Raw genomic sequence first — 26,275 nt, 5'->3', positions numbered from 1 at the left:
AATCACCTTCAGCTGCAGTTACAGGGGGATATCTAACCCCTCTGGCCTCTGAGGGAACCTGTACTCATGTGCACATACCCCAAAACAGATAGAAAATATAATTAAAAATAACACATCTTTTAAGACAGACATTTTAAGCTTACTTCCTGCTTCAGTGCTAAGTGGGGCAGGCTGGTGGTGGCGGCAAGCTTTCCCTCTTGGTTGTTTCTCCTTAGATAAACTACATTAGTACATGGGGAAAAAATCCAAAATACTGGAGGGTACAAAATGAGTCACAGCTGAGCTGTGACACACTTCTAACACCTCTGTGTCACTGATTAGCTGGAGAGGGGAAATCAAGCATGTGTTATCTGAAGTCTTCGTCAGTGGTTCTGGAATGTTTCCTAGGTTCTGAGAATTTCTGCACTGCACATTCATACATTGAGATTTTTGTTCCTAAGTCATTTCCTGTCCAGCTCACAGCTATAAATGTAACTAAGACAGCAACAATAAATACTATTAACTAACATTTCAGTTTGTCATAAGCAGGCAAATACTTCTTAACCAACTGGGCCAATGAAGCTGCTTGTCCCGTCAAAACAGTAAACGACATGCTTAGAGGCCTTCCCTCTCCAGTGTTCTCAGGCGCTCAGCACACCCAGGAGCCTGTTCTATAGACGTTCTATAAGTTAAGTTTATTCCTACTTCTCACAGAGTATCTGGAAGCTTAGGAGCTTGTCTCAGTCTCCTGCTTGTTGACAGTTCCACCCTTGAGCTGCATAAGCCACTGGCTGCACAGGAAATGTGAATAGTTGATTTTCATTTCATTATAATGATGACAAGAAGTAAACCTAATCATTCATGTAGGAGACTATTTTACTAACTAAAGAAATTTAGAATTTACTGATTTATGGGCTAGAGAGATAACTCAGGGATTAAGAGCTCATATTGCTCTTACAGAAGACCCAAGTTTGTTCCCGGCACCCACGTCAGATGGCTCATGACTGCCTGTAACTCTAGTTTCAGGAGTTCTAACACCCTCTTTCTCCATGGGAACTACTGGATTTACATGCATAAACTGGTATGTAGACGCACACCTATACGTTCTATTTTTTTAAATATAATCTATCGACTTTGTGCCTTTTTTCAGGAACAAAGTCTAAAAACATTTAAAATAAGTATAAGAGTGGGACTGGAGAACAATATAGGACTATGAGTCATGAAAATGTCAGACATAAAACATACCATCCCATTGAATAATAAACAGCTGGCATTCATGGGCCCCATACAAAGTCCTTGTACCTCTTGCCACTATATGAAACTATATAACAGTAGCATTTAATGCTTATAACTCAGTATTATCAAACTAACTGATAACCTAGGTGAACTACATAAGTAGTGTACGTGTATGTATAACACAAGTGCGTGTATACATGCATACATATATGAAATTATAGGGCCTGGAGATAGAGAAACTAAAAATGAGTATACCATGGGTGTCTGAGGAAAATAACTTTAGATATTCTTTAAAGAAAACGTTTCTTTTGAGTTTCTGATTAAGCATAATGAGTCAGTGCAATTGTTCTTTTTACTTTTCCAAAATGACAAAAAAATATTTGCCCGTAGGAAAGAATATCAAGAGGTACGAATAATGGGATACATTTATAATCCCAGCACTTGAGAAGCTGAGGCTTCTATAAGTTCAAAGCCAGCCTAGGGCACAAAGTAAGATCTTGTTTCCAAGAAACAAAACTATGAACAAATACAAATCAAATAAGAGAAGAACTAAGCCAGATAGAATAGCAGGAACTGGCTGACCAATGTGGTGAAGCATCAAGAGGAGAGATGGGTGAGGGCTACTGACTCACTGGGCCAAATGCTAGGAACGAAGCCACACCAAACCAAAGCACTGTAGACGGAAACACACTTTGCCACAGTCTCCTGCTCTGCTACTGTGTTAAATCCACCTCATCTGCCTAGAGGATCCTGTCAACACAAAACTGTAACAGCGCAGGATCAAGCCTTTGAGTTGATGCTCCCCAAGGCAGGGCAATGAACTAAGCCCCACCCAAAACTCCCTATTAGAAATCCAGGGTGTGTCATCACAGAACTGTGAATGGACATTTAAGAAAGGCTCCAAGGTGAGAAACTCTAGAGACAACCCTTAAGTTTCCCTGGCTCTACATTTCAACAATGTAGACACTGCCATGAAGGTTATTAAGCAACTGATCCTCGGGAGATAGATGGGTTATCTGGATGGGTCCAATATAATCACATCATTCTTTATAAACAAAAGAGAGGCTGAAGAAAGAGCCACAAGAAAGATGAACGAGAAGAGGTCAGATGAACCTGAGGAGAACTCAGGAGGTCTCAGAAATGGAGGGGAAACCTTATTCCTACAACTACAAGGAACCAAACTGTGCCTTAAAGAACTCACTCTCTGAGTGTCCAGGAGGGAACAAAGACCTCAGAGGTCTAAGCAGGGCACCTGGGTGAGTCACGCTGCTGTGCCCAGACCTTCAGCCTACAAGATAAAAATTCTGTGTTGTTTTCAGCTGTTAAATTTATGATATTTCCTTATGGTAGCAATGAAATGCTAACGGTTTCAAATATGAAAGTCAGAGACATACATAGCTCAGCAGTAGAGTCCTCGTATGCACAAAACAAGCAATACACGAGAAGCATGGTAGGAGTAAAAAAAAAAGAAACTACTTCAATAAACACTCTAAAAAGATGAGAGAAGGGCATCTGTGAGGACAACAGGGCAGCAAAGAAGCAGGGACTAAGAGGTTAGATATTAACAGGGGAGGGGTTTCTATGTGTTGTCACTATTCCACTGAGGTACAACTGTATTACAAGCCAGATCTTAAATCTATTGATCAGCTGTGCAACAAACACTCAGGGGAAATACAAACACTGAGAATTGAAATGTGGTGCCAGAGTGAAAAACTCCAGTAGAAGACACGCAGTTATTCCTAAGAGGGCCAACCCAAGAACACTGCCCAACGGCACACACCAACAGCAAATGATCAAACAAGGGAACAGAACTAGCAAGGAAACAGTAACACAAGAATCAGGCCCTCAGGAGTCTCCAAAATAACGGGACGTAAGTAAATCCTTAACCAGGAGACATTGCTTTGAAATTTCAAAATGGAAGAGTAAAGGTCTTCTTCAAGAGAACCCAAGCAGAGAAAATATAATCCATAATCCTGAGTGAAAGAAAAGAAGAGGAGGAGGCAGGAAGGGAAGCAGAAATTACCCAGATGAAGCACCAGCCACTAGCAACGGGAGCTGCTCTATGTATAGTGTGTGCATTAAAACGGAGAAATAAATGTAATGAAGAGAAAGATAAAAGATTCAAATAAAAATAAAATCAAACTTCTAGTGATGAAAACATACTTGCTATGGTAAATACACTGGGCAGGATAATTAGCAGATTGGCAGAGGAATGACCAAAAACCTTGAAGATGTAACAAGAGACACTCTTGAAAAGAAGATACTTAGGCATTACTAAAAAGAAACAGAAAGCATACATAGACTGACAGACATTTCTGGAACCAGGCCGACCAGAAAACAACTTAAAGACAACGATTACTGAAGGAAGGAAACACTCTGCTTCCTCAGCTATAGTGTACTTCAAAAATAAAGGCAAAAATCAAGACTTAAAAAAAAATTAGATAAAGAAGGAAAAACCTACACATACCAGTTTAATTTTTGTTGCTGTAATAAAACAATCTAATAAAAAAACAACTGATAGAAGACAGGGCTTATTTGGGTTACATTTCCAGGTTAGAGTCTATAATTGCAGAAGTGTCTCAGAGTCAGGAACTCAAGACAACTAACTGGTCCCACCCATACACAAAGAGAAACGAATGCATCCATGTTGCCTGTCTACTAATGAGCTTTCTTTGCTTTCAGAGCCCAGCTTAGGGAGTGCTGTTGTCCACAATGGGCTGGGCCCTCCTACATCAACAATGAAGACTATCTCCTACAGACAGGCCTACCTCTGTGACACTATTGTCAGCTACAAAATTCTTGCTCAAGAGCTGCACAAATCCAGTTAAAAAAAATTCAAAGAAAAAAAAAAAAACAATAGTGTTTTAAGTAAGGTGATGATTTTTCTGTGTCAAGCTATATTCACATCCATCCTGAACACAGGCTGAAAAGTTGGACACCCCTGAAAGCAATCACTATGAAGATGAACGTAGAAATAGAGCATAAGTCACCAGTAGAGATAACTATAATCACAGAGGACAACTAAATAAATAAACCCTTTAATAGAAAGCAAGGAAAACAGAATGAGAGAAAATAGAGATCACAAACTGGTTTTGACAAACATTAAAATCTTTTTTCAATAACATTTCAAAAAAGCTAGCCACACACTAAGAAACAATTTAAAACATGTCCAATAAAGTTTTTATATCCGGAATGTGCAGGGAATGTCTGTAGTTCTATCAGATAGCCTAATTCATAAAAGAGGGAGGGATTGAGGAAGGGAGAGGGAGAAAAAGGCAGGGAGACAGGGAGGCAGGGAGGCAGGGAGGCAGGGAGGCAGGGAGGCAGGGAGGCAGGGAGGCAGGGAGGCAGGGAGGCAGGGAGGCAGGGGGAAGAGAGCTCACAGCCTGGCATGAGCTTATGAAACCTCAAAGCTCACCTCCAGCACACATTTTCTCCAACAAGGCCACACCTCCTAATCCTTCTAATTCTTTCAAATAGTGCTTCTCCCTGGTGACTAAGCATTCAAATATATGGTCCTGTGGGGCTAGTCTTATTTAATCCACCTCACCAGACAACAGAACTCTTAAGTACTGCTGCTCAGAATGCAAACTAGCATGGGCGTTTTGCAAAGGAGCTGTAAATTTTCATTCTTTTAAATTTCCTATGTCTTATGATCCAGAATTCCTACAAGAATTACAAGTGGATGGTTTAGCATCTTTATTCAGCATTTTCATTCTCTTTTACTTACTGTGTGTGTATGTGTACATGGAGGGTCTGATGACAATTTGCAGAAATTAGACTTTATGCAGTTAAGGGTCTCAGAAACTGAACTCAGGTCTTCAGGCTGGGGGGTGGGGGTGGGGGGCAAGCACTTTTACCTGCTGAGCTCTATCTCACTAGTCCAGCAGCTTTATTTATAGTAGTCCAAACTAGAGAATCAATGTGCCCTGAGATTGGTAAGTAGTATTATTTTTTTGTTGTTGTGATAAAATATCACGACCAAAAGCAACCTATAGAAGAATTTTATTTTGGTTTATGTTTCAGAAAGGTCAGAGTCTATAATGATGAGAAACCATGACAACAAGCAGAAGACACGGCAACAGGAACAGGAAACTAGGAAACCACATCTTTTACTGTAAGCACAAAACAGACAGGGTGAGGTGGGTGAAACTGAAATCCCATTTCCGGCAACATAATTCTTCTAGCAAGACTGTGCAACCCAAACCTTCCCAAACAGTGCCACCAACTGCAGAACAAATGTACAAATATCTGGGCCTACAAGGAACATTTCCCATTCAAACCACCACAGGTAAATTATACATGAAGGGCTCAAAGCAATATGCTAAGAGGTAAAAGCCATTTAGAAAAGGCCACATATACTATGGTTATGCTAAAATGACATTTGAGAAAAGGCAGCCCTTATAGTAATAGAAGACAGATCAGTGGTTGCTGGGGTAAAAACAGCAAAGGGGACTGAGGAAACTCTAGGGTGAGGAAACTCTAGGGAGAGGAAACTCTAGGGTGAGGAAACTCTAGGGTGAGGAAACTCTAGGGTGAGGAAACTCTAGGGAGAGGAAACTCTAGGGTGAGGAAACTCTAGGGTGAGGAAACTCTAGGGTGAGGAAACTCTAGGGTGAGGAAACTCTAGGGAGAGGAAACTCTAGGATGAGGAAACTCTAGGGAGAGGAAACTCTAGGGAGAGGAAACTCTAGGGTGAGGAAACTCTAGGATGAGGAAACTCTAGGGAGAGTAAACTCTAGGATGAGGAAACTCTAGGATGAGGAAACTCTAGGGAGAGGAAACTCTAGGGTGAGGAAACTCTAGGATGAGGAAACTCTAGGGAGAGGAAACTCTAGGGAGAGGAAACTCTAGGGTGAGGAAACTCTAGGGTGAGGAAACTCTAGGATGAGGAAACTCTAGGGAGAGGAAACTCTAGAGAGAGGAAACTCTAGGATGAGGAAACTCTAGGGAGAGGAAACTCTAGGGTGAGGAAACTCTAGGGTGAGGAAACCTGCCTTATCACACTGCTGTAGGCTTGTCAAAAATGCATTCTATATTACCTGAAGATTATATACCTCAGTCAAACTGACCAGATAGTTAAGTGAGGGGTTGGAGAGATGGCTCAGCTCTTAAAAGCACTGACTGACTGCTTTTCCAGAGGACCCAGATTGGATTCCCAGCATCCACATAGCTGTTCAAAACCATTTATAATTCCAGTTCCTGAGGACCTGACATGCTCTTCTGGCCTTAGGTAGATACGTGGTGCACAGACAAAACACACACAGAGAAAATAAATTTTCAAAGTGAAATAAAAAAGTTTTCATAAGCCCTCAGTTACTCTAATTAAAACATCATTTGATCTTTATCTTTATGTTTTGCTTAGTTTGGCTCATTATGGACTTAAGAAAGGAGCATGCAGCAAACCTGCTGAAGGGTAAATTCACCAACCACTTTTTAACCCTACTCTCTGCTTGTCTCTAAGATAAAGAAACTGCAAACATAAGTATTTCTCTGTTTCTCTAGTCTCTATTGCAGCTAAGACTCCAAGTGACCCAGGTGGAACAGTCTGGGGCGTTTCTGCTTCACTGATCAGCCAAGTTTGGAAGAGGGGCTCAACAGCCCCTCCTCCAAAGGAGGCATGTCCTGACTGGGTTTTAATCAACTCGACACAGTGACGACAGAGCACGAAGCATGACCTGAGAGCACTGAGCTGGAATACCCCTTCTCTCCCAAGCTGCTTTTGGTCATGGTGTTAATCACAGCAACAGAAGCCCTCACTAATGCAGGGCCTTGTGGAAGGGCTTGTCCTCAGAGACATTAACTAAGCACTTCAAGTTCCGCATGTACCTTCTCATGATGCAAAAATGTAAACCCTTATTTGGATCACAGCTGAGTTTGGATTTCTGTAACTTACAGCCAAAACTAAACTTATAAAGAACAACATATATGAGAAAAGTAATTTGAAAATAAAGTAACAAGAAGCACTGAACAGTTTCTAGACTAGACAAACAACAAAAACCCTGAGGGTGCACACAAGCACAAAGTACAGAACAATAATCTGATGGATTCTTCTTTCTTCGCAGGAAACCCTTCAATCAGCCCTGCTATCACTATCCCTGTGTGTGTCTGTACCAAATACAAGTGCTTTTCCCAGGGCCAGGGCAGAGGAGAAAGTGGGAATGGATTAGGAATGGCTTAGCTAACCTCACTAGTGGGAAGACCTGAACCCCAATCTATTACCACCTAACACACTGTAAGCATGAAACATTGTCAAACTCTGGGAGGAGACTGTCCGAGTCACTGTCCTGGGCATAGTGCACATTTGTGATGTCTGCCTGTCAGCATACAGGTTAGATAAGAACTCACCATTCTCTGACAGCGATGTCTGCTGTGCAAACAAGCTTATCTCATTTAATCATTACACGACATTTTTTTAACAAATTATAATTTCCCATTCAATTGGATGTTCTTCCACACTGCTGACTGTTGAGTAGCTGGCATCCTCCACATTTCTCTGGGCTCTGATGTTAATGACATTTTGATAACACCAGCCATGTCATTTTTCTTCCTTTGGATTCTACTTCTCTTTCAGTAATCAAGCGCCACAAAAACGAACCCAGAAGAGTTCAACTAATGGAAACCACAGTGACCAGCACTTAAGTGGATTCATTTAATTTGAAGAAAATTACTTGGCTTGAATATTAAAGGACTTATTGGGAGAAAAATATTGCGGTGAGTAGTTACGAAGTCATGTCAGTATTTGGTGTTCAGTGGTGGAAAGATGAACAGAGAATCTCCAATAAGTTACTTCAGGATTGGCAAGCTTACCTATACTTTCACCCTGTGCAGATCTACTCAGAACTGTCTTGTAATGCCCTGAACGGGCAGCTGCACAGGACCATGTTAATATCTAAGGGCCATGCAGAGTTGACCCTGCCTCTCACTGACTCCAGCAATCTGGAGGTAGGGCACTGAACCTCTCCTGGGCAGCACAGTAGAGCTGAGAGGAAGGACAGGGAAGAGCTGGCCCAGGAAGCATGAGCATGGGAGAGTGGGCCCCAGCACTCATCTACTGTGAGCACAGGAGAGAGTCCCCCCTCACTTTTCCCCTTTCTGGATTCCTCCAATCCCAAGGCTGCTCCAGCTTGAATATGGACTATCCTGCACACTCAGGGTTCGGAAGCCTGTTCTCCAGCTGGTAGTGCTAAACACAAAGCTGTAGAACCTCTGGGGCCTGGGGCCAAGCTGCCAGGCCTTGTCTCTGTCTAGAAATCAAAAGAGTTGAAATTCTAAAGCAGAGGGCAAGCAAGTGGCTGAAAACGACACAATATTAGCAGTAATGAAAGTTGTAAGAACCTTCCCAACAGAACAAACATGCATACAACTTATACAGAAACTTAACACTCAGCATTCACCTTCACTCACAAGAGGATGTAGAAGGAAAGACGAACGTCTAAGACATCTTACAATGAGTTAAAATCTGCAAGAGTCAGTGACAGTAAGCAGATGATAAGAGAGGGAAGTGTGAACTATGTTATGGTGTGAAGGGTACACACTATGGTGTGAAGGGCACACAGGTCCTTTCCCTTGTTCTATGTATGACATTGATTGCCTGATCTCCAGCTAAGTACATTTCATGTGATTAGGTATTAGGAACGGTCAAAAAGTTCCTAAATACAACAAAAGGTAAGTATCAGGAACAATGAAACAATACTGCCAACGCTAACACGATTAAAAGTCTAGATCATGGGCTAGAGAGATGGCTCAGAGGTTAAGAGCACTGTCTGCTTTTCCGGAGGTCCTGAGTTCAATTCCCAGCAACCCATGGTGGCTCACAACAATCTATAATGAGATCTGGTGCCCTCTTCTGGCCTGAAGGATACATGCAGGCGGAATGTTGTATAATAATATAAAACAATATTGAATAAATAAATCTTTTAAAAAAAACTTTCTAGTTCATTGCAATGAGACAATGTAGGGGACAAGGTGCACAAACGAGAAAGAGGATAAGTTATTCTAAGAGGTATGACTATCTTTATAGAAAGTGACATTTGTAATGGCAGTAACCAATGAGGAAAACAGGTCTGAGAGGTGGCTCACTGAATATAGCATAGAGAAGCTGCTAGACTCAACCCTAAGCCAGGCATGGTGGCACACTCACTGTCCTAGCACTTGAGGATGTCCCAAAGAAACAAAACAAAACATCAACCCTACACTCACCTACAAAGCTCCCAAGAAATACAGAAAAAACGTTTTTCAGAGCTTAGCATCTGTGATGATCATTCAGACAAGATAAGCTAGAAAGAACACTAAGAATAAAAATAAAAGATCTGGCCTGGCGGTGGTGGCGCACACCTTTAATCCCAGCACTTGGGAGGCAGAGGCAGAGGCAGGTGGATTTCTGAGTTCGAGGCCAGCCTGGTCTACAGAGTGAGTTCCAGGACAGCCAGGGCTATACAGAGAAACCCTGTCTCGAAAAACAAAAAACAAAAAACAAAAAAAAAAAAACAACAACAACAACAACAACAACAACAAAAAAAAAAAAAAAAAAAAAAAAAAGATCTGGTCTAGTAAATGGCTCAGAATAGAGGCTAAGGACTCAAGTTTAAGTCACAGAACCCACTCAGTATGACATAACCAACTCCTGAAAGTTGTCCTTCGACCTGCACATGTACACCATCAAGACATTTGCTCCACTGCCATACACAAGCAATAAATGAATTAAAAAATAATTTAAGCCATGTATGGTGACATACACCTTTAATTACAGTAACAAAAAGACAAACTAGGCCATGTATGTACTTTTGTCAAGAAAGTTAGGAGACTGGTATTCAAGAAATTTACCTATGTTACTGTGACTTAAAAATGACAAAGTATCAGTAGCTATTAATTCTAAACACTATGTATTAGATAACTTATGTAATTTCTTGCAGTTTTCAGTGTTTTAATCTGTATTATCCAGATAAACATAGTGAGTTATCCAGAAGCATTACATAATAGTGGTATTAATCTGTCTGTTTCCCCTCTGATACCCTAAGTTCTTGGAAATAACAGCAAAGGATACCTAAAAATTGGGGGGAGGGGGGGAAGATAAGCATTTCTAAGATTGCTTTAAAATAAGAAAAACACACCATTTCAGAGGTTTAAAAAAAAAGATTCTTGGGGCTGAAAAGATGGCTGAGTGGTTAAAAGCACTGTCAGTTCTTCCAGAGGCCCTGAGTTCAATTCCCAGCAACTACATGGTGGTTCACAACCACTTGTAATAGAATCTGATTCCCTCTTCTAGTGTGCATGAAAATAGAGCACTCATATACATAAAATAAATCTTAAAAAAAAATTATTAGGGGCTGGAAAGATGGCTTAGTGGTTAAGAACACTGGTTGCTCTTCCAGGGATCCTGAGTTCAATTCCCAGCAGCCACATGGTGGTTCACAACCATCTGTAATGGGATCTGATGCCCATATCTGACATGCAGGTGTACATTCAGATAGAGCACTCATATACATAAAATAAATAAATAAATCTTAAAAAAAAGTCTTAAAAGGCCTAAAGTAGATTCTGACTTGATCAAAGAGGCCATCAGAACCACAGAGAAATGGAGAATCCATGAGACAAATCTAGAAACAGAAACTTAAGGAGCAACAGTTCCAGCCCAGCCTTCCTTCCAGAAGTACCTGCACAGGAGGAATACCTGCACAGGAGGAATACCTGCACAGGAGGAGTACCTGCACAGGAGGAGTACCTGCACAGGAGGAGTACCTGCACAGGAGGAGTACCTGCACAGATGGAGTATGTGAATGGCTCTAGCAGTAAGTGCAGCTCTGAGGAATTATGGGTGTGTCCTGAAGCTATCTCAACTGAAAACTTGTCAACAACATGCTAAACAAAAACAAGACCTGATGGCAGTATTTGCTCTAAGAGTGAAACAACCGAAACATCCACTAACAGAACTCTGGGAATGGGGAATACCAGTGCAACTACACACAATTATTGTAAAACAGCACAAAACAGTAAATTGTATTAAAAATGCAAATACTTGGGGCCAGGGAGATGGCTCTGTGGGTAAGAGCACTTGCAGTGCAAGCACGAGGACATGAGTTCAAATCCTCAGCTTCCACCTAAATAGCCAGTTTCCACCTAAATAGCAACCCCAGTGCTATGGGGGGACAGAGACAGGATTGCCGGAGGCTCACTGGCAACCAGCCTAGCTCCAGGTTCAAAGACACCTGTTTGAAGGAATTAGTGCAGAAAACACAATAGAACAGAGAATCAACATCCTTCTAACATGTTTACACTAGGGAAGTCCACACCTGCAAACACATGTGCAAACCCACACACAAACACACAGTATACAACATAGTCTGAACAAGCAAATATGTAGCAAATCAAACTGTAGATCAAAGTTACTTTGGGGGCCAATAGTTTTATGAATTACTAGTATCATCTGAAAATGCAACATATGTATAAAAAGAGTTATAGTTCTAGTTGAAATTAAAACTTGGAAAATCATTAAATATATCTAAGAACTATGTACTAGTGGCAATGACAAATGTTCACATTTCCATGGTGGCTGAATGCTTCCTGTTATACATCATAACCATGTCAGACAAGTAAAAAGCAATTCACATCTTCTTTCTGAAAGCAAAGTATTCACATTGGGCTGGCAAGTCCTCACAGTAGTTTCCTTAGGAGTGGGCAGGCCTTCATCAAAGGGAGTGACATCATCTCTCTAAACTACTAAAATCAAAGTGACTTAGTGAAGGAAATACCGAAGAGCCATAGCCCTCTGAAAACAATGCCTGCTCCCTTCCCTGCCCTCCGACAAACAATGCGGTTGTAGCTTAGGGTATAGCTCAGTGGAAAGGCGCTTGCTTTTCGTGCACTGAGACCCAAGGTTCAGTCCCACTACTGTCAAATGATCAAGTCATCAGAAAAGAGTTTTATATAAAATACGACTTTAATCAGGGAAAAAAAATCTAATTCTTCCTGTTTCATCTTAACCCAGTACTTTTTATCTCAAAACAAACTATAAATAATAATTTCAAATATTGATGCACATAGGGTCCAAACCCACATACCCTTAGGATAAGCTCAATGCCAAGTTCCGGCCACATCTGCCTCCCGCTTTACTGAGGGGCTGATCACTTACTGAAAGTCTTGCAGATGTCAGACACAGCTTTGAAGACTCGGTCAGAGAAGTTCACTTTCACCTTCACATACTTCATGTTGGGGAGCTGCAGGCGGAGCAGCTTGTGCTGTGGGGTGAACTGAAGCCTGGCGTCTGCCTGGACACCATACTTATCCAAGGTCCAGTGTGTCTTCAGCAGCCAAGTCCTCTTCTTTTCCCACCAGAGAGCATGGTCAGACCAATCTTTTTTTACATCTATAGATAACAAACAGTAAACAAGAAAAAGGTTTAAAAATAGTCCAGAACACCTGGAGAGAAAATAAATACAAAAACGGGGTACTTAAGAACAAGAGACTGTTAGTGATAGGTACCAAAATATACACACAGTGGAGAAAACACTTTCCCTACCCTCAAAACCCAGTGCACAGGAAAAAATACCCAAGGCCAACTGACCAGCTGGATCTTGAAAGACAAACAGAACCTTGGACTTGAATAGGAAACATTAATAAGAACATAGTAGTGGATTTTGAAATTTGGCTTTGAAGAACAGACAACAGAATCCCCACAAAATATATTAAAAGGCTAATTTCTGAGGCTACACACATGCATGCAGGTGGGAGCTGGGGAGGAAGCTCAGTGGTTAACCATTCTTGCTGCTCTAGCACAACAGGTGACTCACAACCACCCATAACCCCAGCTTCAGTGGAATCTAATGCCTCTGGCTTTTGTGGATACCAGTACTAAAGTACACCTCCAATATAATTAAAATAAAATAAAAGCCTTAAGAAATAAAAAAAAATAATGCACTAAGGTAGTAAGGACACAGACTGGGAATCAGAGAATGGACACTCTAGGTGAAGGGGCAGGGAAAGAACTCCAGAACAAATGTGAACAGCCTGCAGCCCAAACATGCTTTCCAAAAACATCCCCAGGAAAGTAACTCAGAAAATTGTGGTGGTTAGCGTTTCTACTGCTGTGGTATGGTAAGATAAACATCACGACCAAGTGACTGGGGAAAAAGGGTTTATTTCAGCTTACAACTTTCAGGCCACACTCCATCACTGAGAGAAGTCAAGGCAGGGATGTGGAGGCAGGATCTATATATAAAGCAGACAGCACAGAAGAATGCTGCTCACCGGCTTGCTCTGCTTGCTTGTACAAGTCTGGACCCTCTGCCCAGGCAGGAGTGGCTCCACCCACAGTGAGTTGGGCCCTCCTACATCAACCATCAATCAAGAAAATATCCTACAGGCCAAACTGATAGAGACATTTTCTCAATAAAGATTCCTTACTCTCAGATATGTTTAGGTTTGTATCAAGTTAACAAAAATCAACCAGGACAAGAATCATAGAGCCCAAGTTTTTTCTTTGAACATATTTTGTCACAAGTATATATAAAACATTAATATCTATAAAATGTTTTAGCAGCTTTAGAAGCCAGATATACAAGATTTGGGTACATTCAGATAAGGCATACAATAACAGTAAATTTGTAACAGGCAGATATACAACCAATTCCAGCTGGTATTTATGGTAGTATTGAATTAAAAAAAAATCTTTTTGGATCAATTGTATATTAAGGTTACTAAGTACCCAAGAGGGAGCAATGACTTAAGAGAAATGAAACAGCCAAACAAGTCCTCCAGAGGGAGAAATCGCCAAACAAAAGAGAACTCACACCAGCAACAGCTAAAGAAACTGTTAAGAACAGCATTCTTGAAATCAAAACTGAGGCACTCGGAGGAGCTCTTGCTATTGACCAGCAGAACTGATCTACGGGGAAGGACATAGCTGTGTGGCCCAGCTTCTCTGTCCCTTTGCTAAGAGCCCAGCTATGCGTCTTAGCAGTGGAGACAGAATCTCTGTTTATGACACTGATAACTGTTATCTTATCTGAAGCAAAGGTGATTCTCCAAGTTATTTTCTTACCAAACTGTATCGATCATGGTGTTGGGAGCTCACCTGCAAACACACGCGGAACCAGTATTTTGCAGCTGTTCTGTTTTGCACGTAGCCCTCATGCCTTAAGTTATTTTCTAGCACTGAATTTGACAACTTTTGGAAGTACTAAGTTCTGGATTAGTTTACAACAGATGGAGGCAGCTGGGGCTTTTTATAGAGTAACTGGTCACACCTGTTACCATTCTCTTTAGGAACAGAGATTAAGATAGTCAGAGAGGCTGAGGCTGTAGGTAGATACACGATCCTTTCTCCCTATACCTCTACCCAGGCACTTCCATTAAGTCTCTAGTGACAACATCCCCATGAAGGAAGTGAAGTCGCAAATTTCCAGTGAGAAAAAGAAAGGTGGGTAAGGACTGTAATCAAGTCACTCTGGGGACTGAAGAAATGGCTCAACAGTGACAAACACTTCAATACTAGCACTTGGGAGGCAGAAGTAGGCAGAGTTCTGACTTTGAGGACAGCCTGGTCTACAGTGAGAGTTCCATTCCAAGACAGCCTACTCAGGGCTACACAGAGGAACCCTGTCTTTAAAACAAAACGAAACAAAAGCCAACTAACCAACTAACTAAGTAAATTATAAAGTCAGCCTGAATCCAAAAATCCAGAAGATTTGGGTTGCTCCCAGAGTAACTTTGAGATAAACTGAGTGGCTTACTTGTAGAACAGGGGTGGGAGCTGGGGGTCCCAGGAAGAGTACTGAAGAGGTAGCGTGAAGCAGTCAGGAAGGGAAGAGAAGAGGCCATTGAGTTCAGTAGCATATCTGACAACCGCAGTCTTTTCCTACAGAGAGCTGATGCTACAGGGAAAAGAAAAGGCTATTTCTCCATTTCCTAGGTTAAGCACTGTGCTGGGTCATTAATGCCTAGCACTTCCTGGCCACCTCTCTAGTGGCCTAAGGCCAAGTACTCAGGCACAGAAATCCCAGGAATCTGACCACACAGCTGAAGGTGAAATGGCAGTGGGGGTGGTTCCTTAGCACCTGCTCTCAGACGGAAATAAATGCGTATTGACGTGAAAAGCAGCTGCCTGACAGGGTAACAGGGCAGAAACAGCGCCTTAAGCCCTAACAAAGGGCAAGCTCACGTGAAATGTGGTCCAGAAATAAGTGCTGAACACAGAGGTCTGAGGAGCAATCTGAAGTAGAAGCTACCCATAATTTTTGACAGAGGCAACTAGTTCCAGACACAAAAGTTACAAGTGAACAAAAAATTGCATTTTTGAAGTAAGAAAAGGAAAGGAAAACACTCCAAATCAGGTGTAAAACTAGGGTTGCTGAGGTAAAAGGGGACTAACGGACCATCTGCTGGCTTCTTAGTGCTCCCAGGAGTTAACAGGTCTGTGTTCATAAGGACTCCTGAGGCACATGGTCACACTCAACATCAGCATCATCCTGGCAGACACACTGTGGCCCTCCATGACTGGACCCTGAACGCTCTCCAGAAGGCTCCTCAGATAACTTTGCAATGAAGTCTCATCTTTCCATGTTTCTGCCACCATAATGGACTGTACCCTGAAAATGGATCAAAATAAACTCCGTTTCCTTAAAAGCAACAACAAAGGCAAAACCTCTTCACCTCAAAACCCTCGGCTTTCCATAAACAAACATCAAACCCAGGACCTTTCCTGATGTCCCTTTTCCTTGTTTCCCATCAGTCACACACAGTACACTGATGAGGTTTGAAAGAGACACAGCTTACACAGTAGCCCAAAAACACAACCGCCAGCAGGCTTATAAACCACAAGTGGCTTGCTGCTGTTTCTCTTTAAAGCCTGATTTCCAGCCAAGGCCAATTCTACTGGTTCTTCCACGAAGCAGCAGCCTGCTTGCAAGGATAAACATGAACAAGAACAACTTGCAACACAGGGACTGGAAATCCTGTGAGGATTCTGTTCTATGACAGAAGACCTCTTACCCATGACAATGCTAGCTAGAGAGCCTAACATGTCTCATCAACAAGAAAAGGCACCAGGCTTAGATCCCTAACCCCCAGAGGGAGAGGAGGTCTAAGGCAGAAACCTAATGTCGGGACTGTGGGGGAAAAGAAACAGATCCCTGGAGCTCCCTGGCCAGCCACTCTTGCTGGGTTCAATGAACTTCTGGTTCAGTGAGAAGATGTCTAGGAAAAGATGAAGAGTAAGATGTCAAGTGTGCTGTGACATCTAATTTAATCCTGGGACTCGGGAGACAGAGGGGAGGCAACCTACATTCGAGCTCCATTTCAGGATAGCTAGGGCTATGCCGAGACTGTCTTAGTTAGGGTTACTACTGCTATGATGAAACACCATAACCAAAAACAAGTTAGGGGCTTATTTGGCTTATGCTTCCACATCCACAGCCCATCACCAAAGGAAGTCAGGACAGGAACTAAAAACGGATACAAACAGAAGCCATAAAACATACTGTTTACTAATAGCTTGCTCAGCCTGCTTTCTTACAGAACCCAGGACCACCAGCTCAGGGATGGCCCCATCCACAGTGGGCTGGGCCCTCCCACAATCACTAATTAAGAAAATGCCCTACAGGATTGTTTGCAGCCTGATCTTATGAAGCCATTTTCTCAATTGAGGTTCCCTCTCCAATGACTCTAGCTTGTGTCAAAAGCTGACGTCAAAAGCTAGCACAGAAACCCTGTCTCAGAAAAAAAAAAAAAAAGTAATGGAAGAAGACACTTGACATCAACATCTGCCATGCATACAACATCTAGTACATGCATGCGTGCGCACACACCTGGTGCACATGTGCATGCATGCACACACACATACTACCAAAAGAAAACTGGTGATGGAAGGTGGACAGAAGAGGGACTGTGGATCTCGTAGCACATGTTAAAACATGTGGACACTCTGGCATTATTACAGAAGCATGCGTGCTACAGCATCTGTGTGGGACTCACAAGGCAACTTTATGGAATCAAGGATCTGCCTTTTGTGGGTTCCCAGGATCCAACTCATGTGTGCACAATATGTGTACCCATGGAGCCATCTCCCCAGCCCCTCCAGTAGCACAGGCTACCAAAGTAGTCCGCAGCATTTAGTACCACTGCTACAGAGTATAAAACAGCACCCGTAAAACAATTCATTAACAAACATCCATTCAACTGTGTACCCAGGGCACTGCCCCAACGCTAGACACATAACAAAGCTCTGGCACCTGAAGGAAGCTGACGGGACCAGAGGGCTTTGTCAGTAGGTGAAGACTCCAGGGGCAGGCAGGAGCCTGGACTGCAGTAGAAAGTTGTCCAGACTTTATTGTGAGTATGATAAGGCACTTAGTGACTTCTATTCTTGTCAGCACCATGACTGCCTGAGCGGCATTTTAAAAATGTTTTTTAAAATTCTAAGCAGTATTTTAAAAATATTGATGCCTGGACCCATCTGCAAACCAGAGCTATTTTGTTGGTGGACAGACGTCTATATCTGGTTGGGGTTTTGTTTGAGGATGGAGGGATAAAGGTGAGTCTCTCCTACCACCATCTTAGATCAATTATGTCAAAATAGGTCTAGGACTGTTTTTCAGCAGGGTGATTCGTGCTTCATAAAAGTCCCTAAGAGTGTTCACCGAGAGAGAGTGCAAAGTGAGTACCAGCCCAGAATGCTGATGGCTGGGTAAGGTACAGCAGCAGGGAAGATGTGGTGGTGGATCTGACATTCTTCAATGCTGAGAAGCAGTTACAGGTACAAATGGTCAGAAAAGGCATGGCAGATCCAAGGAGTCCTCCAGGTGGGGTTTTCAGAAGGGAATGACACTACAGCATCATTGTAGCCTGACTGGAATGATCGTGGAGCAGTGTATCTTCACAGAGTGCAGTACAGCAGCAGCCATGCACATCCACTCTTCATGAAGGCAAAACATTTCCCAGCCATAGAGAGGCCAGGAATGGTGTACTGTCAAGCAACCTCACAGACAAGCCAAAGAGCAAACTCAAATCAAAAGCACAACTGAGGGATGTTTACCTTGCTGACAGGGTTCATTTGAGAAAAGGACTCACAAAACAGGTTCCAATGAAAGACATACCAAGCTATCATGCTGTTGTTACTGACTACATTTTTATTTTTTTACTATTGCTTATTGAAAAGAATTTGTTGCCAGGTGGTGGTGGCGCACGCCTTTAATCCCAGCACTTGGGAGGCAGAGGCAGGCGGATTTCTGAGTTCGAGGCCAGCCTGGTCTACAGAGTGAGTTCCAGGACAGCCAGGGCTACACAGAGAAACCCTGTCTCAAAACAAACAAACAAACAAAACAAAACAAAAAACAACGAAAAGAATTTGTTTTTCAAGGTCTTGGTAACAAAAACACTGGCTACTATTACAGTCACAAGATCAAAAATTTAAATTTTTTTCAATTATTTTCTAAATATAAGCTCATAAGTGTTCCCAGTGCTGAAAATGCCTTCGTCTGATTTATGTATATCCGTGGTTTATCCCAGCACCATCTTTTGGGTCTTTAAACTCTTTCCCTTTGTTTTCTTCCCTGCTGAGATTTTTTTGTTGTTGTTGTTTTGTTTTTCGAGACAGGGTTTCTCTGTGTAGCCCTGGCTGTCCTGGAACTCACTCTGTAGACCAGGCTGGTCTCGAACTCAGAAATCCGCCTGCCTCTGCCTCCCAAGTGCTGGGATTAAAGGTGTGCGCCACCACTGCCTGGCTGAGAAATTTCTTATTACAAATGAATGTTTACAGTTTTATCATATTGACAACTTTTCAGGGTTTGTTTTGCTATGGCTCAAAGGTGGAGTCTACTTCAGCTGTTAACTGCTTACTCTACAGTGAGGACTTTAGGGCAGATTAGTCAGTGTTCATGCTAATACCGAGTGTGTGTGTGTGTGTGTGTGTGTGTTAGTCAGTGTTCATGCTAATACCGAGTGTGTGTGTGTGTGTGTGTGTTAGTCAGTGTTCATGCTAATACCGAGTGTGTGTGTGTGTGTGTGTGTGTAGAGTTCCACTCAGCTGACAGACAGAACCCAGCAATCAACTGCAGAGCCCACCAACCAGCCCTAATCACACTGAAAGCCACGTGAAAGCATGGTTTGTCTCTTCAGGCCTACGTCAACAAGCCAGATGCTTCTGATGGAATTTCCACATGTCTCCTCTCATTACCTGACTCCCCTCCCCCTCCTCACCTTTGACCAGCATTCCAGACTTTCTGGGCCCTCTCCAGCTGTGAAACAGTCAGAGATTATCCTTTCTAGTTAACAAAAAGGCTGGAAGATCAGGTCCAAAGGAAACTCCAATTCCTCAAACTGAGTACTTGTGAATACTGAGCGACTGAGGGAGCCTGCAAGTTAACGTTGATCTTCTCTGATATTCTGATAGGCATATGTCAAGGAAGAGCCATATATGTCCCTTCTGCCAGAGGTGAGGGAAATGACTCCTTTTGGGTGACCTGCTTCACAAGCTCCTGAGGAATGTTGGCTTAGCTAACCACCAGAAATCCTTTTGTAGTACAGTTTGAATTAAGTCAAGACAGCCATTTTTGGCCATATGCACTGTCCTTTGGAATCTGGGGAACTGGAGTTTCTTTGAGGCCTGACAACTAGTCTCCTTGATAATGACTGTTGATTAGAGAGGACAGCTAGATGGGAAGGAGGACCACAAAGCTCTCAGGTTGACTGATACACTTGAACATTTCACACAGAAAACAGGGGCCATTCAGGAGTGAGAAAGATTGGCCAGACTTCAGAGAAAAGGTTATTAAATAAAGTCTGCAACCTAAAAAAGGCAACCTACCTGGAAAATATATGGGTGCTAACCAGCATGGTAGCACACACCTTTAAACCCAGTACTTAGGAGGCAGGGGCAGCCTGGTCTACACAGTGAGTTCTAGTACAGCCAGAGCTACATAGTGAGATCCTGTCTCAAAACAGTCACCAAATAAAACAGAATGAAAACCAAAAAACCAACACAAACCAAAACCAAAAAGATATACGGGTGCAGTAGTGGCTCAAATACGGAAGCAACCAGCTACTTTTTGATTAGCCCTTACCAGGCCTACTGAGAAACGGACACATACCTGACACTGTTAAAGTGGCCAGGAGCCTGAAAATAGAGCATGGGCCTAGAGAAAAACCTACTCCTGTTATTCTGCTAAAGGAACACGGCAATAAAGTGCTACTTAATGACACACTGCTACACTCGGTGCTTCCCTCAGCACTCACCTGAGAAGCCATCTGACTGGGGACAGGGACTTACACAGAGACATACAACTGGACAATGCACAGAGGGGAGAGACTTTGAGCAGTTAGTCCTGAATGGGATGTTTTCATCAAAGCCCTCCTCTCAGGGCTTAAGAGGCAGAAGAGGAGGTGGGGAGACTTTTTTAAAAGCCAGAGGTGGTGGACTCCAAGGAAACAGTGTCTTCCAGATACAACAGGACTGATGGACACGTAAACTCTCAGACTAAGACAGCATGCACAAAACCGAATAGGTTCAAGTCGGATGGGATCTCATTACTGAGAGAGGGGAGCAGACAATCAACCCTCCCATCTTCACCTTCCAAGTAGCTGTGACTAGGGACTGGCACATATCCTGGCTGGGTATAGCCACTTCTGTATTTAATATTAGAAACTAGATTTCTAGTATGTGTGTGTAAGTTATATATATACACATATATGTGCCTGTGTGTATATACACACAAATTTGTGTAAATATATATTTATTCTTAGTTATATATATTATATATACTTATTTATATAGTATACACATACACACACGCATCTAAGTCACTCCTCTCCCTGTTCATCAGTAACCACATTATTTTAGAAAGAATGACTCAAAATAAATTCCTAAATTAATCTTGTTCTAGAAGAAGGCTCCTTGAAGAAAAGAATTCAATAGTACATCTCTAGAACTTAAGTTTTTTTATAATATAGTTCTAAGAATGTACCCCAAACAGTTGGGGGTGGGGAGAGAAGATGCTTTTAAAAAATATACAAAAACTTAAACTAGTGAACTCTGCTGAAACTTAACCTAGCACACAGCATTGTTTGTTACTAATGAAAAGAATTACCACTCAAGCACGCAAATACTGGACAACACTGACTCCAATCTGTGTCCACCTCACCTAGCAAAATGTACAGTTATCTCCATGAGTATGTAATATGCACACTAACCTATCATTCTTTTTTGAAACCTGACAGCTCTCTCTCTCTATGTTCTTCTCCGTTTTTTTCTACAAGTATACAGATTACTTCGGCAGCTGTTATCTGTCCCTTCCTCTCCTCCTTACACTTCCAACCTTTCTCCTCCCCGACATTTCTAGCTCCACCCCCAACACTGGAGACTGACTCTATGGATAGTCAGCATCAAGGGCCAGGAAGGCACCCAACTCCTCTGACCTACAGCACAGCCCCTTTCATTGCTCCAGAAGCATTTCTTTAGACTGCTCCAGTTGACCTTGAACTCACCCTATAATCCTAGTGGTCCTTGAACTTTCCAATATTTAAACCTTTCAGTAGCTAGACTTACAGGTTTGTACCACACCAAGGCCCAGTTTACAAAGCTATTTTTACAATCTCCCTTAGTTAACTTTCACAATGCACATTTCATCATTTCACTTCTGGGGAAAAAATTTAGTCTTTACTGGGATATCTAACCCCCTTCATGAGTTACACAAATCTTAGCCAGAATAAGGGCTTGTCCATCCCAGTCCTCTGACCCAGTTTATGGAATAAGATGGTTTTGGTGTCCTCAACTGTCACCTTATCCCCAACTAGTCAGCACCTTAGCATTCCTGTTTTCCCATGACCCGTCTTATCAGTGCAGCCAAGTCAGCTTAGGAGCCTGATAAACACTTCAAGTGTGTAGATATGTCTGTATGGGTGCACACAGATGTCAGAGTCAGATACTTAAGGGTATCTTAACTGCTGTGTGTGTGCACACTCACACTATAAGGAAGTCAAATGGCACCTTTCAGGAGTGGGTTCATTCCTCCTACCATTGGTTTCAGGGATCTGAGGTCTTCAGTCTAGAACATGCAGCTCATGGTTTCAGCTAGACTGCCTGTCTAACAAGTCCCAGGAACTTTCCTGACTGTCTACCCAGCACTAGATTATAGGCAGACCCCCAACATGGGCCTAACTTTAAGTGGGCTCTAGGAACAGAACGTGGGTTCTCATGGCTGTACAGCGAGCACTTTACTGAGCCATCTCCCTAGTGCAGCACACTTAATTATGGCATGGAAACAGCATCTTTTATGCTGTGGTAAAGTCATTCTACTTTCTAAGTTGGGATCAACACTTTACTCCTTATATTCTTGTTGCTGTTGGAGGAGGAGGAGGAGGAAGTGGTGGTTGGGGGTAGTGGGGTGTGTGTGTGTTTCCTTGAGACAGGGTCTCACTGTGCAGCACTGGCCGGACTGGATCTCATTATGTAGATCAGACTGGCCTTGAACACAAAGGTCTGCCTGCCTTTGCCTCCTAAATGTTACTCTTTGCACTTTCAATGTCACTCTGAGCCTGGTGGCACAGACCTGTACTCACAGGTACCTGGAGGCTGAGGCAGAAGAATCACAAATTCAAGACTGCCCCCACAACTTAGTGACAACTTGTTAAAATAAAAGCATTTATAAAAAGTGGTAGCTCAGTGGAAGAGTGCTTGCTTAGCAGTTAGAGGTTCAATCCCTGGGGCGGTAGGATCAGTGTCATGAAGTATTTCTGAGATCATTGTTATACATGTGGGTTTGTTCTGGTGTCACTTCCATGACGACATCTTCACCCTGTTTCACTGTCTTCTCTCTGTGTCAGTAAGTTTTGACTTTACCAGGTTTTATCAAGTTCCACTGGCTGCATCTGAGTGTCCTGAATGGTGACGGGAACCAGGCTACCAGGCTGAGCTATGTGCAGTACTCCAGTCGGATTTGAACCTCACTCCAGAGCATCCTTCTCAGTACTGTTTGTTCTTTTATCTTCATTAACCGATTTCCTCTTTTCAGTTTTCCATTATTATAAAAGATCCTGGAAGTTTATCATTTGGAGACAAGAGGCGACACAAGCACACACTGTTGACAGTGTGAACAGAGGTCACTCATTTACCCCTGCTAAGGGCTAGTGGCACAGACTGCTCTTTACTCAAATCAGTTGCCTGCAAGCAGAAGATGGGAGTGTGTTGCTAGGCAACTGGTACAGTTTCAGTCACAGTAACAAAGGAGCACACTGATGGTAAAACATTGTTTTGAAATTTCTGTCATATTTTAAAATGCTAACTTATTAACAGAAACACAAACTGTTTCAAGTTTACATCCACTCAAACTGCTAACATGTTCCAATTAAAGTATGGTATTCAATTATAAAGACCTTATTAGTTTACATTAAGGTTTCTGACATTAACACATGGGATCTGTGTCACATGGTGGGAAATATTCAGAAACTGCTACGGATGAGAATTTGAACACCTTTATGCTCACATGTGCTCACCCTACTCCCCAGTGTGATGGGGCTTCAGGGAAGCAAGCAGGGCAGAGGGCGGAGCTCTGCTGGTTGAATCAGTAGCTTCAGAGTCAGGCCAGAGCTGGGCATCCCTTCCACCAGAGGAAAGAGACCAGGTTGACCCAGACTTCTCTGTCACCAGAAGTAAAGGACTAAATCTTGTTAAAGACCCATGATTTAGGATAATGGTTATAACACACTAACAGAAAAAAATAAACTTCAAACACTACTATTTCTTCTGCATAATTAACAAGAATTTAGATTTCACTCTTCGAAACAAATAAAAGTTAGGAACAGTGGTACAAACTTGTAACCCCAGCACTTGAAATTACAAGTTGGAGGCCTGGTTATCATATCCTTCCATAGAGCTCCCAAACTTAACACAAACTAGAGTTATCCAAGAAACTAAAAAAGTGTTTCTGTAAGATTGGCATGTGGGCAAGTCTGTGGAACATTTTCTTAATTAGCGATTAATGTGGGAGGGCACAGTCTATGGTGGGTGGTGCCACCCCTGGCTTGATACAATAGGAAAGTAGGCTGAAGTCCCAGCACTCAGGAGGCAGAGGCAAGTGGATCTCTGTGAGTTGAAGCCAATCTCATAGTGAGTTCCAGGAGAGCCAAAGGTATATAGTGAGAGCCTGTCTCAAAAAAAAAAAAAAAAAAAAAAAAAAAAAAAAAAAAAAAAGAAAGAAAGAAAAAGAAAAAGAAAAAATAATTCTATGGAGCTGGAGAGATGGCCCAGCAATTCTCAGCACCCATACGGCAACTTACAACTGTCTGTCACTCCTGGTCCAGGAAATCCAACACCCTTCCTCATGCAGACATTCATGCAGGCAAAACATCAAGGCACAGGTTTTGTTTGTGTGTTTGTTTGTTTAAAAGGAGGCTGACTTAGCCATGGGGAGCAACCTAAGTCTCTGATTCAGTTCCTGACGTCAGGTTCCTGCCCTGGCTTCTCTCAGTGATGGACTGTGACACAGAACTGTAAGCTGAAACCCTCTACTCCTCAGGCTGTTTCTTGTCATGGTGTTCTATCATGCAACAAAGCCTACCTAAAACACAGGTGTGAGTTCCAGGCTAGCCCTAAATATGGCAAGACCCTATCTAAAAACAAACAAAGCTAACCAACAAAAACCTAGAAACAACCTTTTGAAGTACAAATACAAAATGAAGTCCATTTATTTTATCTTTCTATTTATTATTATACTCTATCCCAAGGTGGTTGAGAAGCTTCTCAGATGCAATGGACCATGCAGGTACAGAGTACACACAGTAGATACTACACAATGATTTCTCGAGGGAGGGTTCTACCCAACACCAAAGGTTTACTGCTAATTTATTTAACATGGCTTAGTTCCTAGAAGTCAGAGATCAGAGTAAAGCAAAGTAAAACCCTACAATTTCTCAGCGAGTATCACCAGAGTGTATATACTAGATAATGTTCAACTCACAAAAATTAACTGTACTGGTCCTTTTCAAAGTGGTCAGAGGTGTTAATTAGTTCAAAAGATAATTTAGAAAGACTTCTTAGTTTTGACATTTTCAATTTCTGTCAGAAGAAAATACTAACAAATTCTAATACATTCAGGCCTGAGCTTCCAAGTCACTTCCCTCCACAAACCCTGTCCTATATTCTGAGTCAGGTTCTCAGTACAGATTCCTGTTTTCCTTACACCGACTTTTGCTATATTTTAGTAACTACTATGTAAAGACCATCTTTTCTCATGACTGAAAGTGGAACAGTACTAAAAATTTGAGTTAATTTTATTCCCTCCAACAGTTCTTACTCAAAAATAGTAAGTGGGTAACTGAAGAATAAACAAAGCGTAAAATGGTGCTTTGTGCTCAACTGTAGTCCTTCTGACAAGCCTGCTCCTCTAGGACAGGCTATAATACACCACAATGCTGCAGTCCCCACCCACCCATAAAGTCTAGCTTTTTACTGGACCCTCCTAAGGCCAGCCATTAATTATGCTTCTAAGTCTCCACCATCTTCCTGACACGACACAGGTTATCTGGCATTTATTCCTTAGCCAATCTACCAACCCCAAACTCCAAGTGATCTATTTCATTTTGTTATTAGAAGGCAGCTCTCAGAGACAACAGGAAAGACATATTAAAGGAACACTTACCCTCCACATTTGCTACTGTTCTGGGAAAGATGAATCCACACACTTCTTCACCCTATACGTTTTGTACCACACGGCTCTATAACCTAAATGTGACATGAGTGTATAGAATTTATACACAACTGTCTATCTCACCCTAACATCCCTGTTCCGCAATCACCAAGTTGCATTTCACTCTTGGATTTCAAGAAGAGCCTCGAGAAAATTATACCCACCACTGATAGCTATTACTTGACTATGTCAAAGCTGCTCCACCCCTAGGAGGTTAACTGTATTACTACCCACACGACAACCAAGGCACACGGACACTAAGAAACTTAGTACAATACCATAAAACATATGTGATGCCAGCTAGTGTTCAAACACATGTGGTCTTACTTTAGGAAAGTAATAAGGTGTTACACTATTAACAGAACTGGTGGGGAAAAAAATCTTCC

At 42.2% G+C, this 26,275-nt stretch overlaps 1 protein-coding gene across 6 annotated transcripts in view; it reads right to left on the bottom strand.

Annotated features, from left to right (window-relative positions):
* Positions 1 to 26,275, bottom strand: part of Fermt2 (FERM domain containing kindlin 2) — a 70,003-nt gene that overhangs the window by 31,964 nt on the left and 11,764 nt on the right. For all 6 annotated transcript variants that reach the window (XM_034497640.2, XM_076931184.1, XM_034497637.2 and 3 more), the window contains exon 3: positions 12,347 to 12,580. In XM_034497640.2, coding sequence (XP_034353531.1) covers positions 12,347 to 12,580 — 234 coding nt within the window. The remainder of the gene's footprint in view (positions 1 to 12,346; positions 12,581 to 26,275) is intronic.

This window comes from Arvicanthis niloticus, chromosome 3 (genome assembly GCF_011762505.2).
Source record: "Arvicanthis niloticus isolate mArvNil1 chromosome 3, mArvNil1.pat.X, whole genome shotgun sequence".
In the NCBI taxonomy this organism is placed as follows: Eukaryota; Metazoa; Chordata; class Mammalia; order Rodentia; family Muridae; genus Arvicanthis; species Arvicanthis niloticus.
Note: the sequence above shows the minus strand (reverse complement) of the source record. Positions and strands in the feature narration are given on the sequence as shown.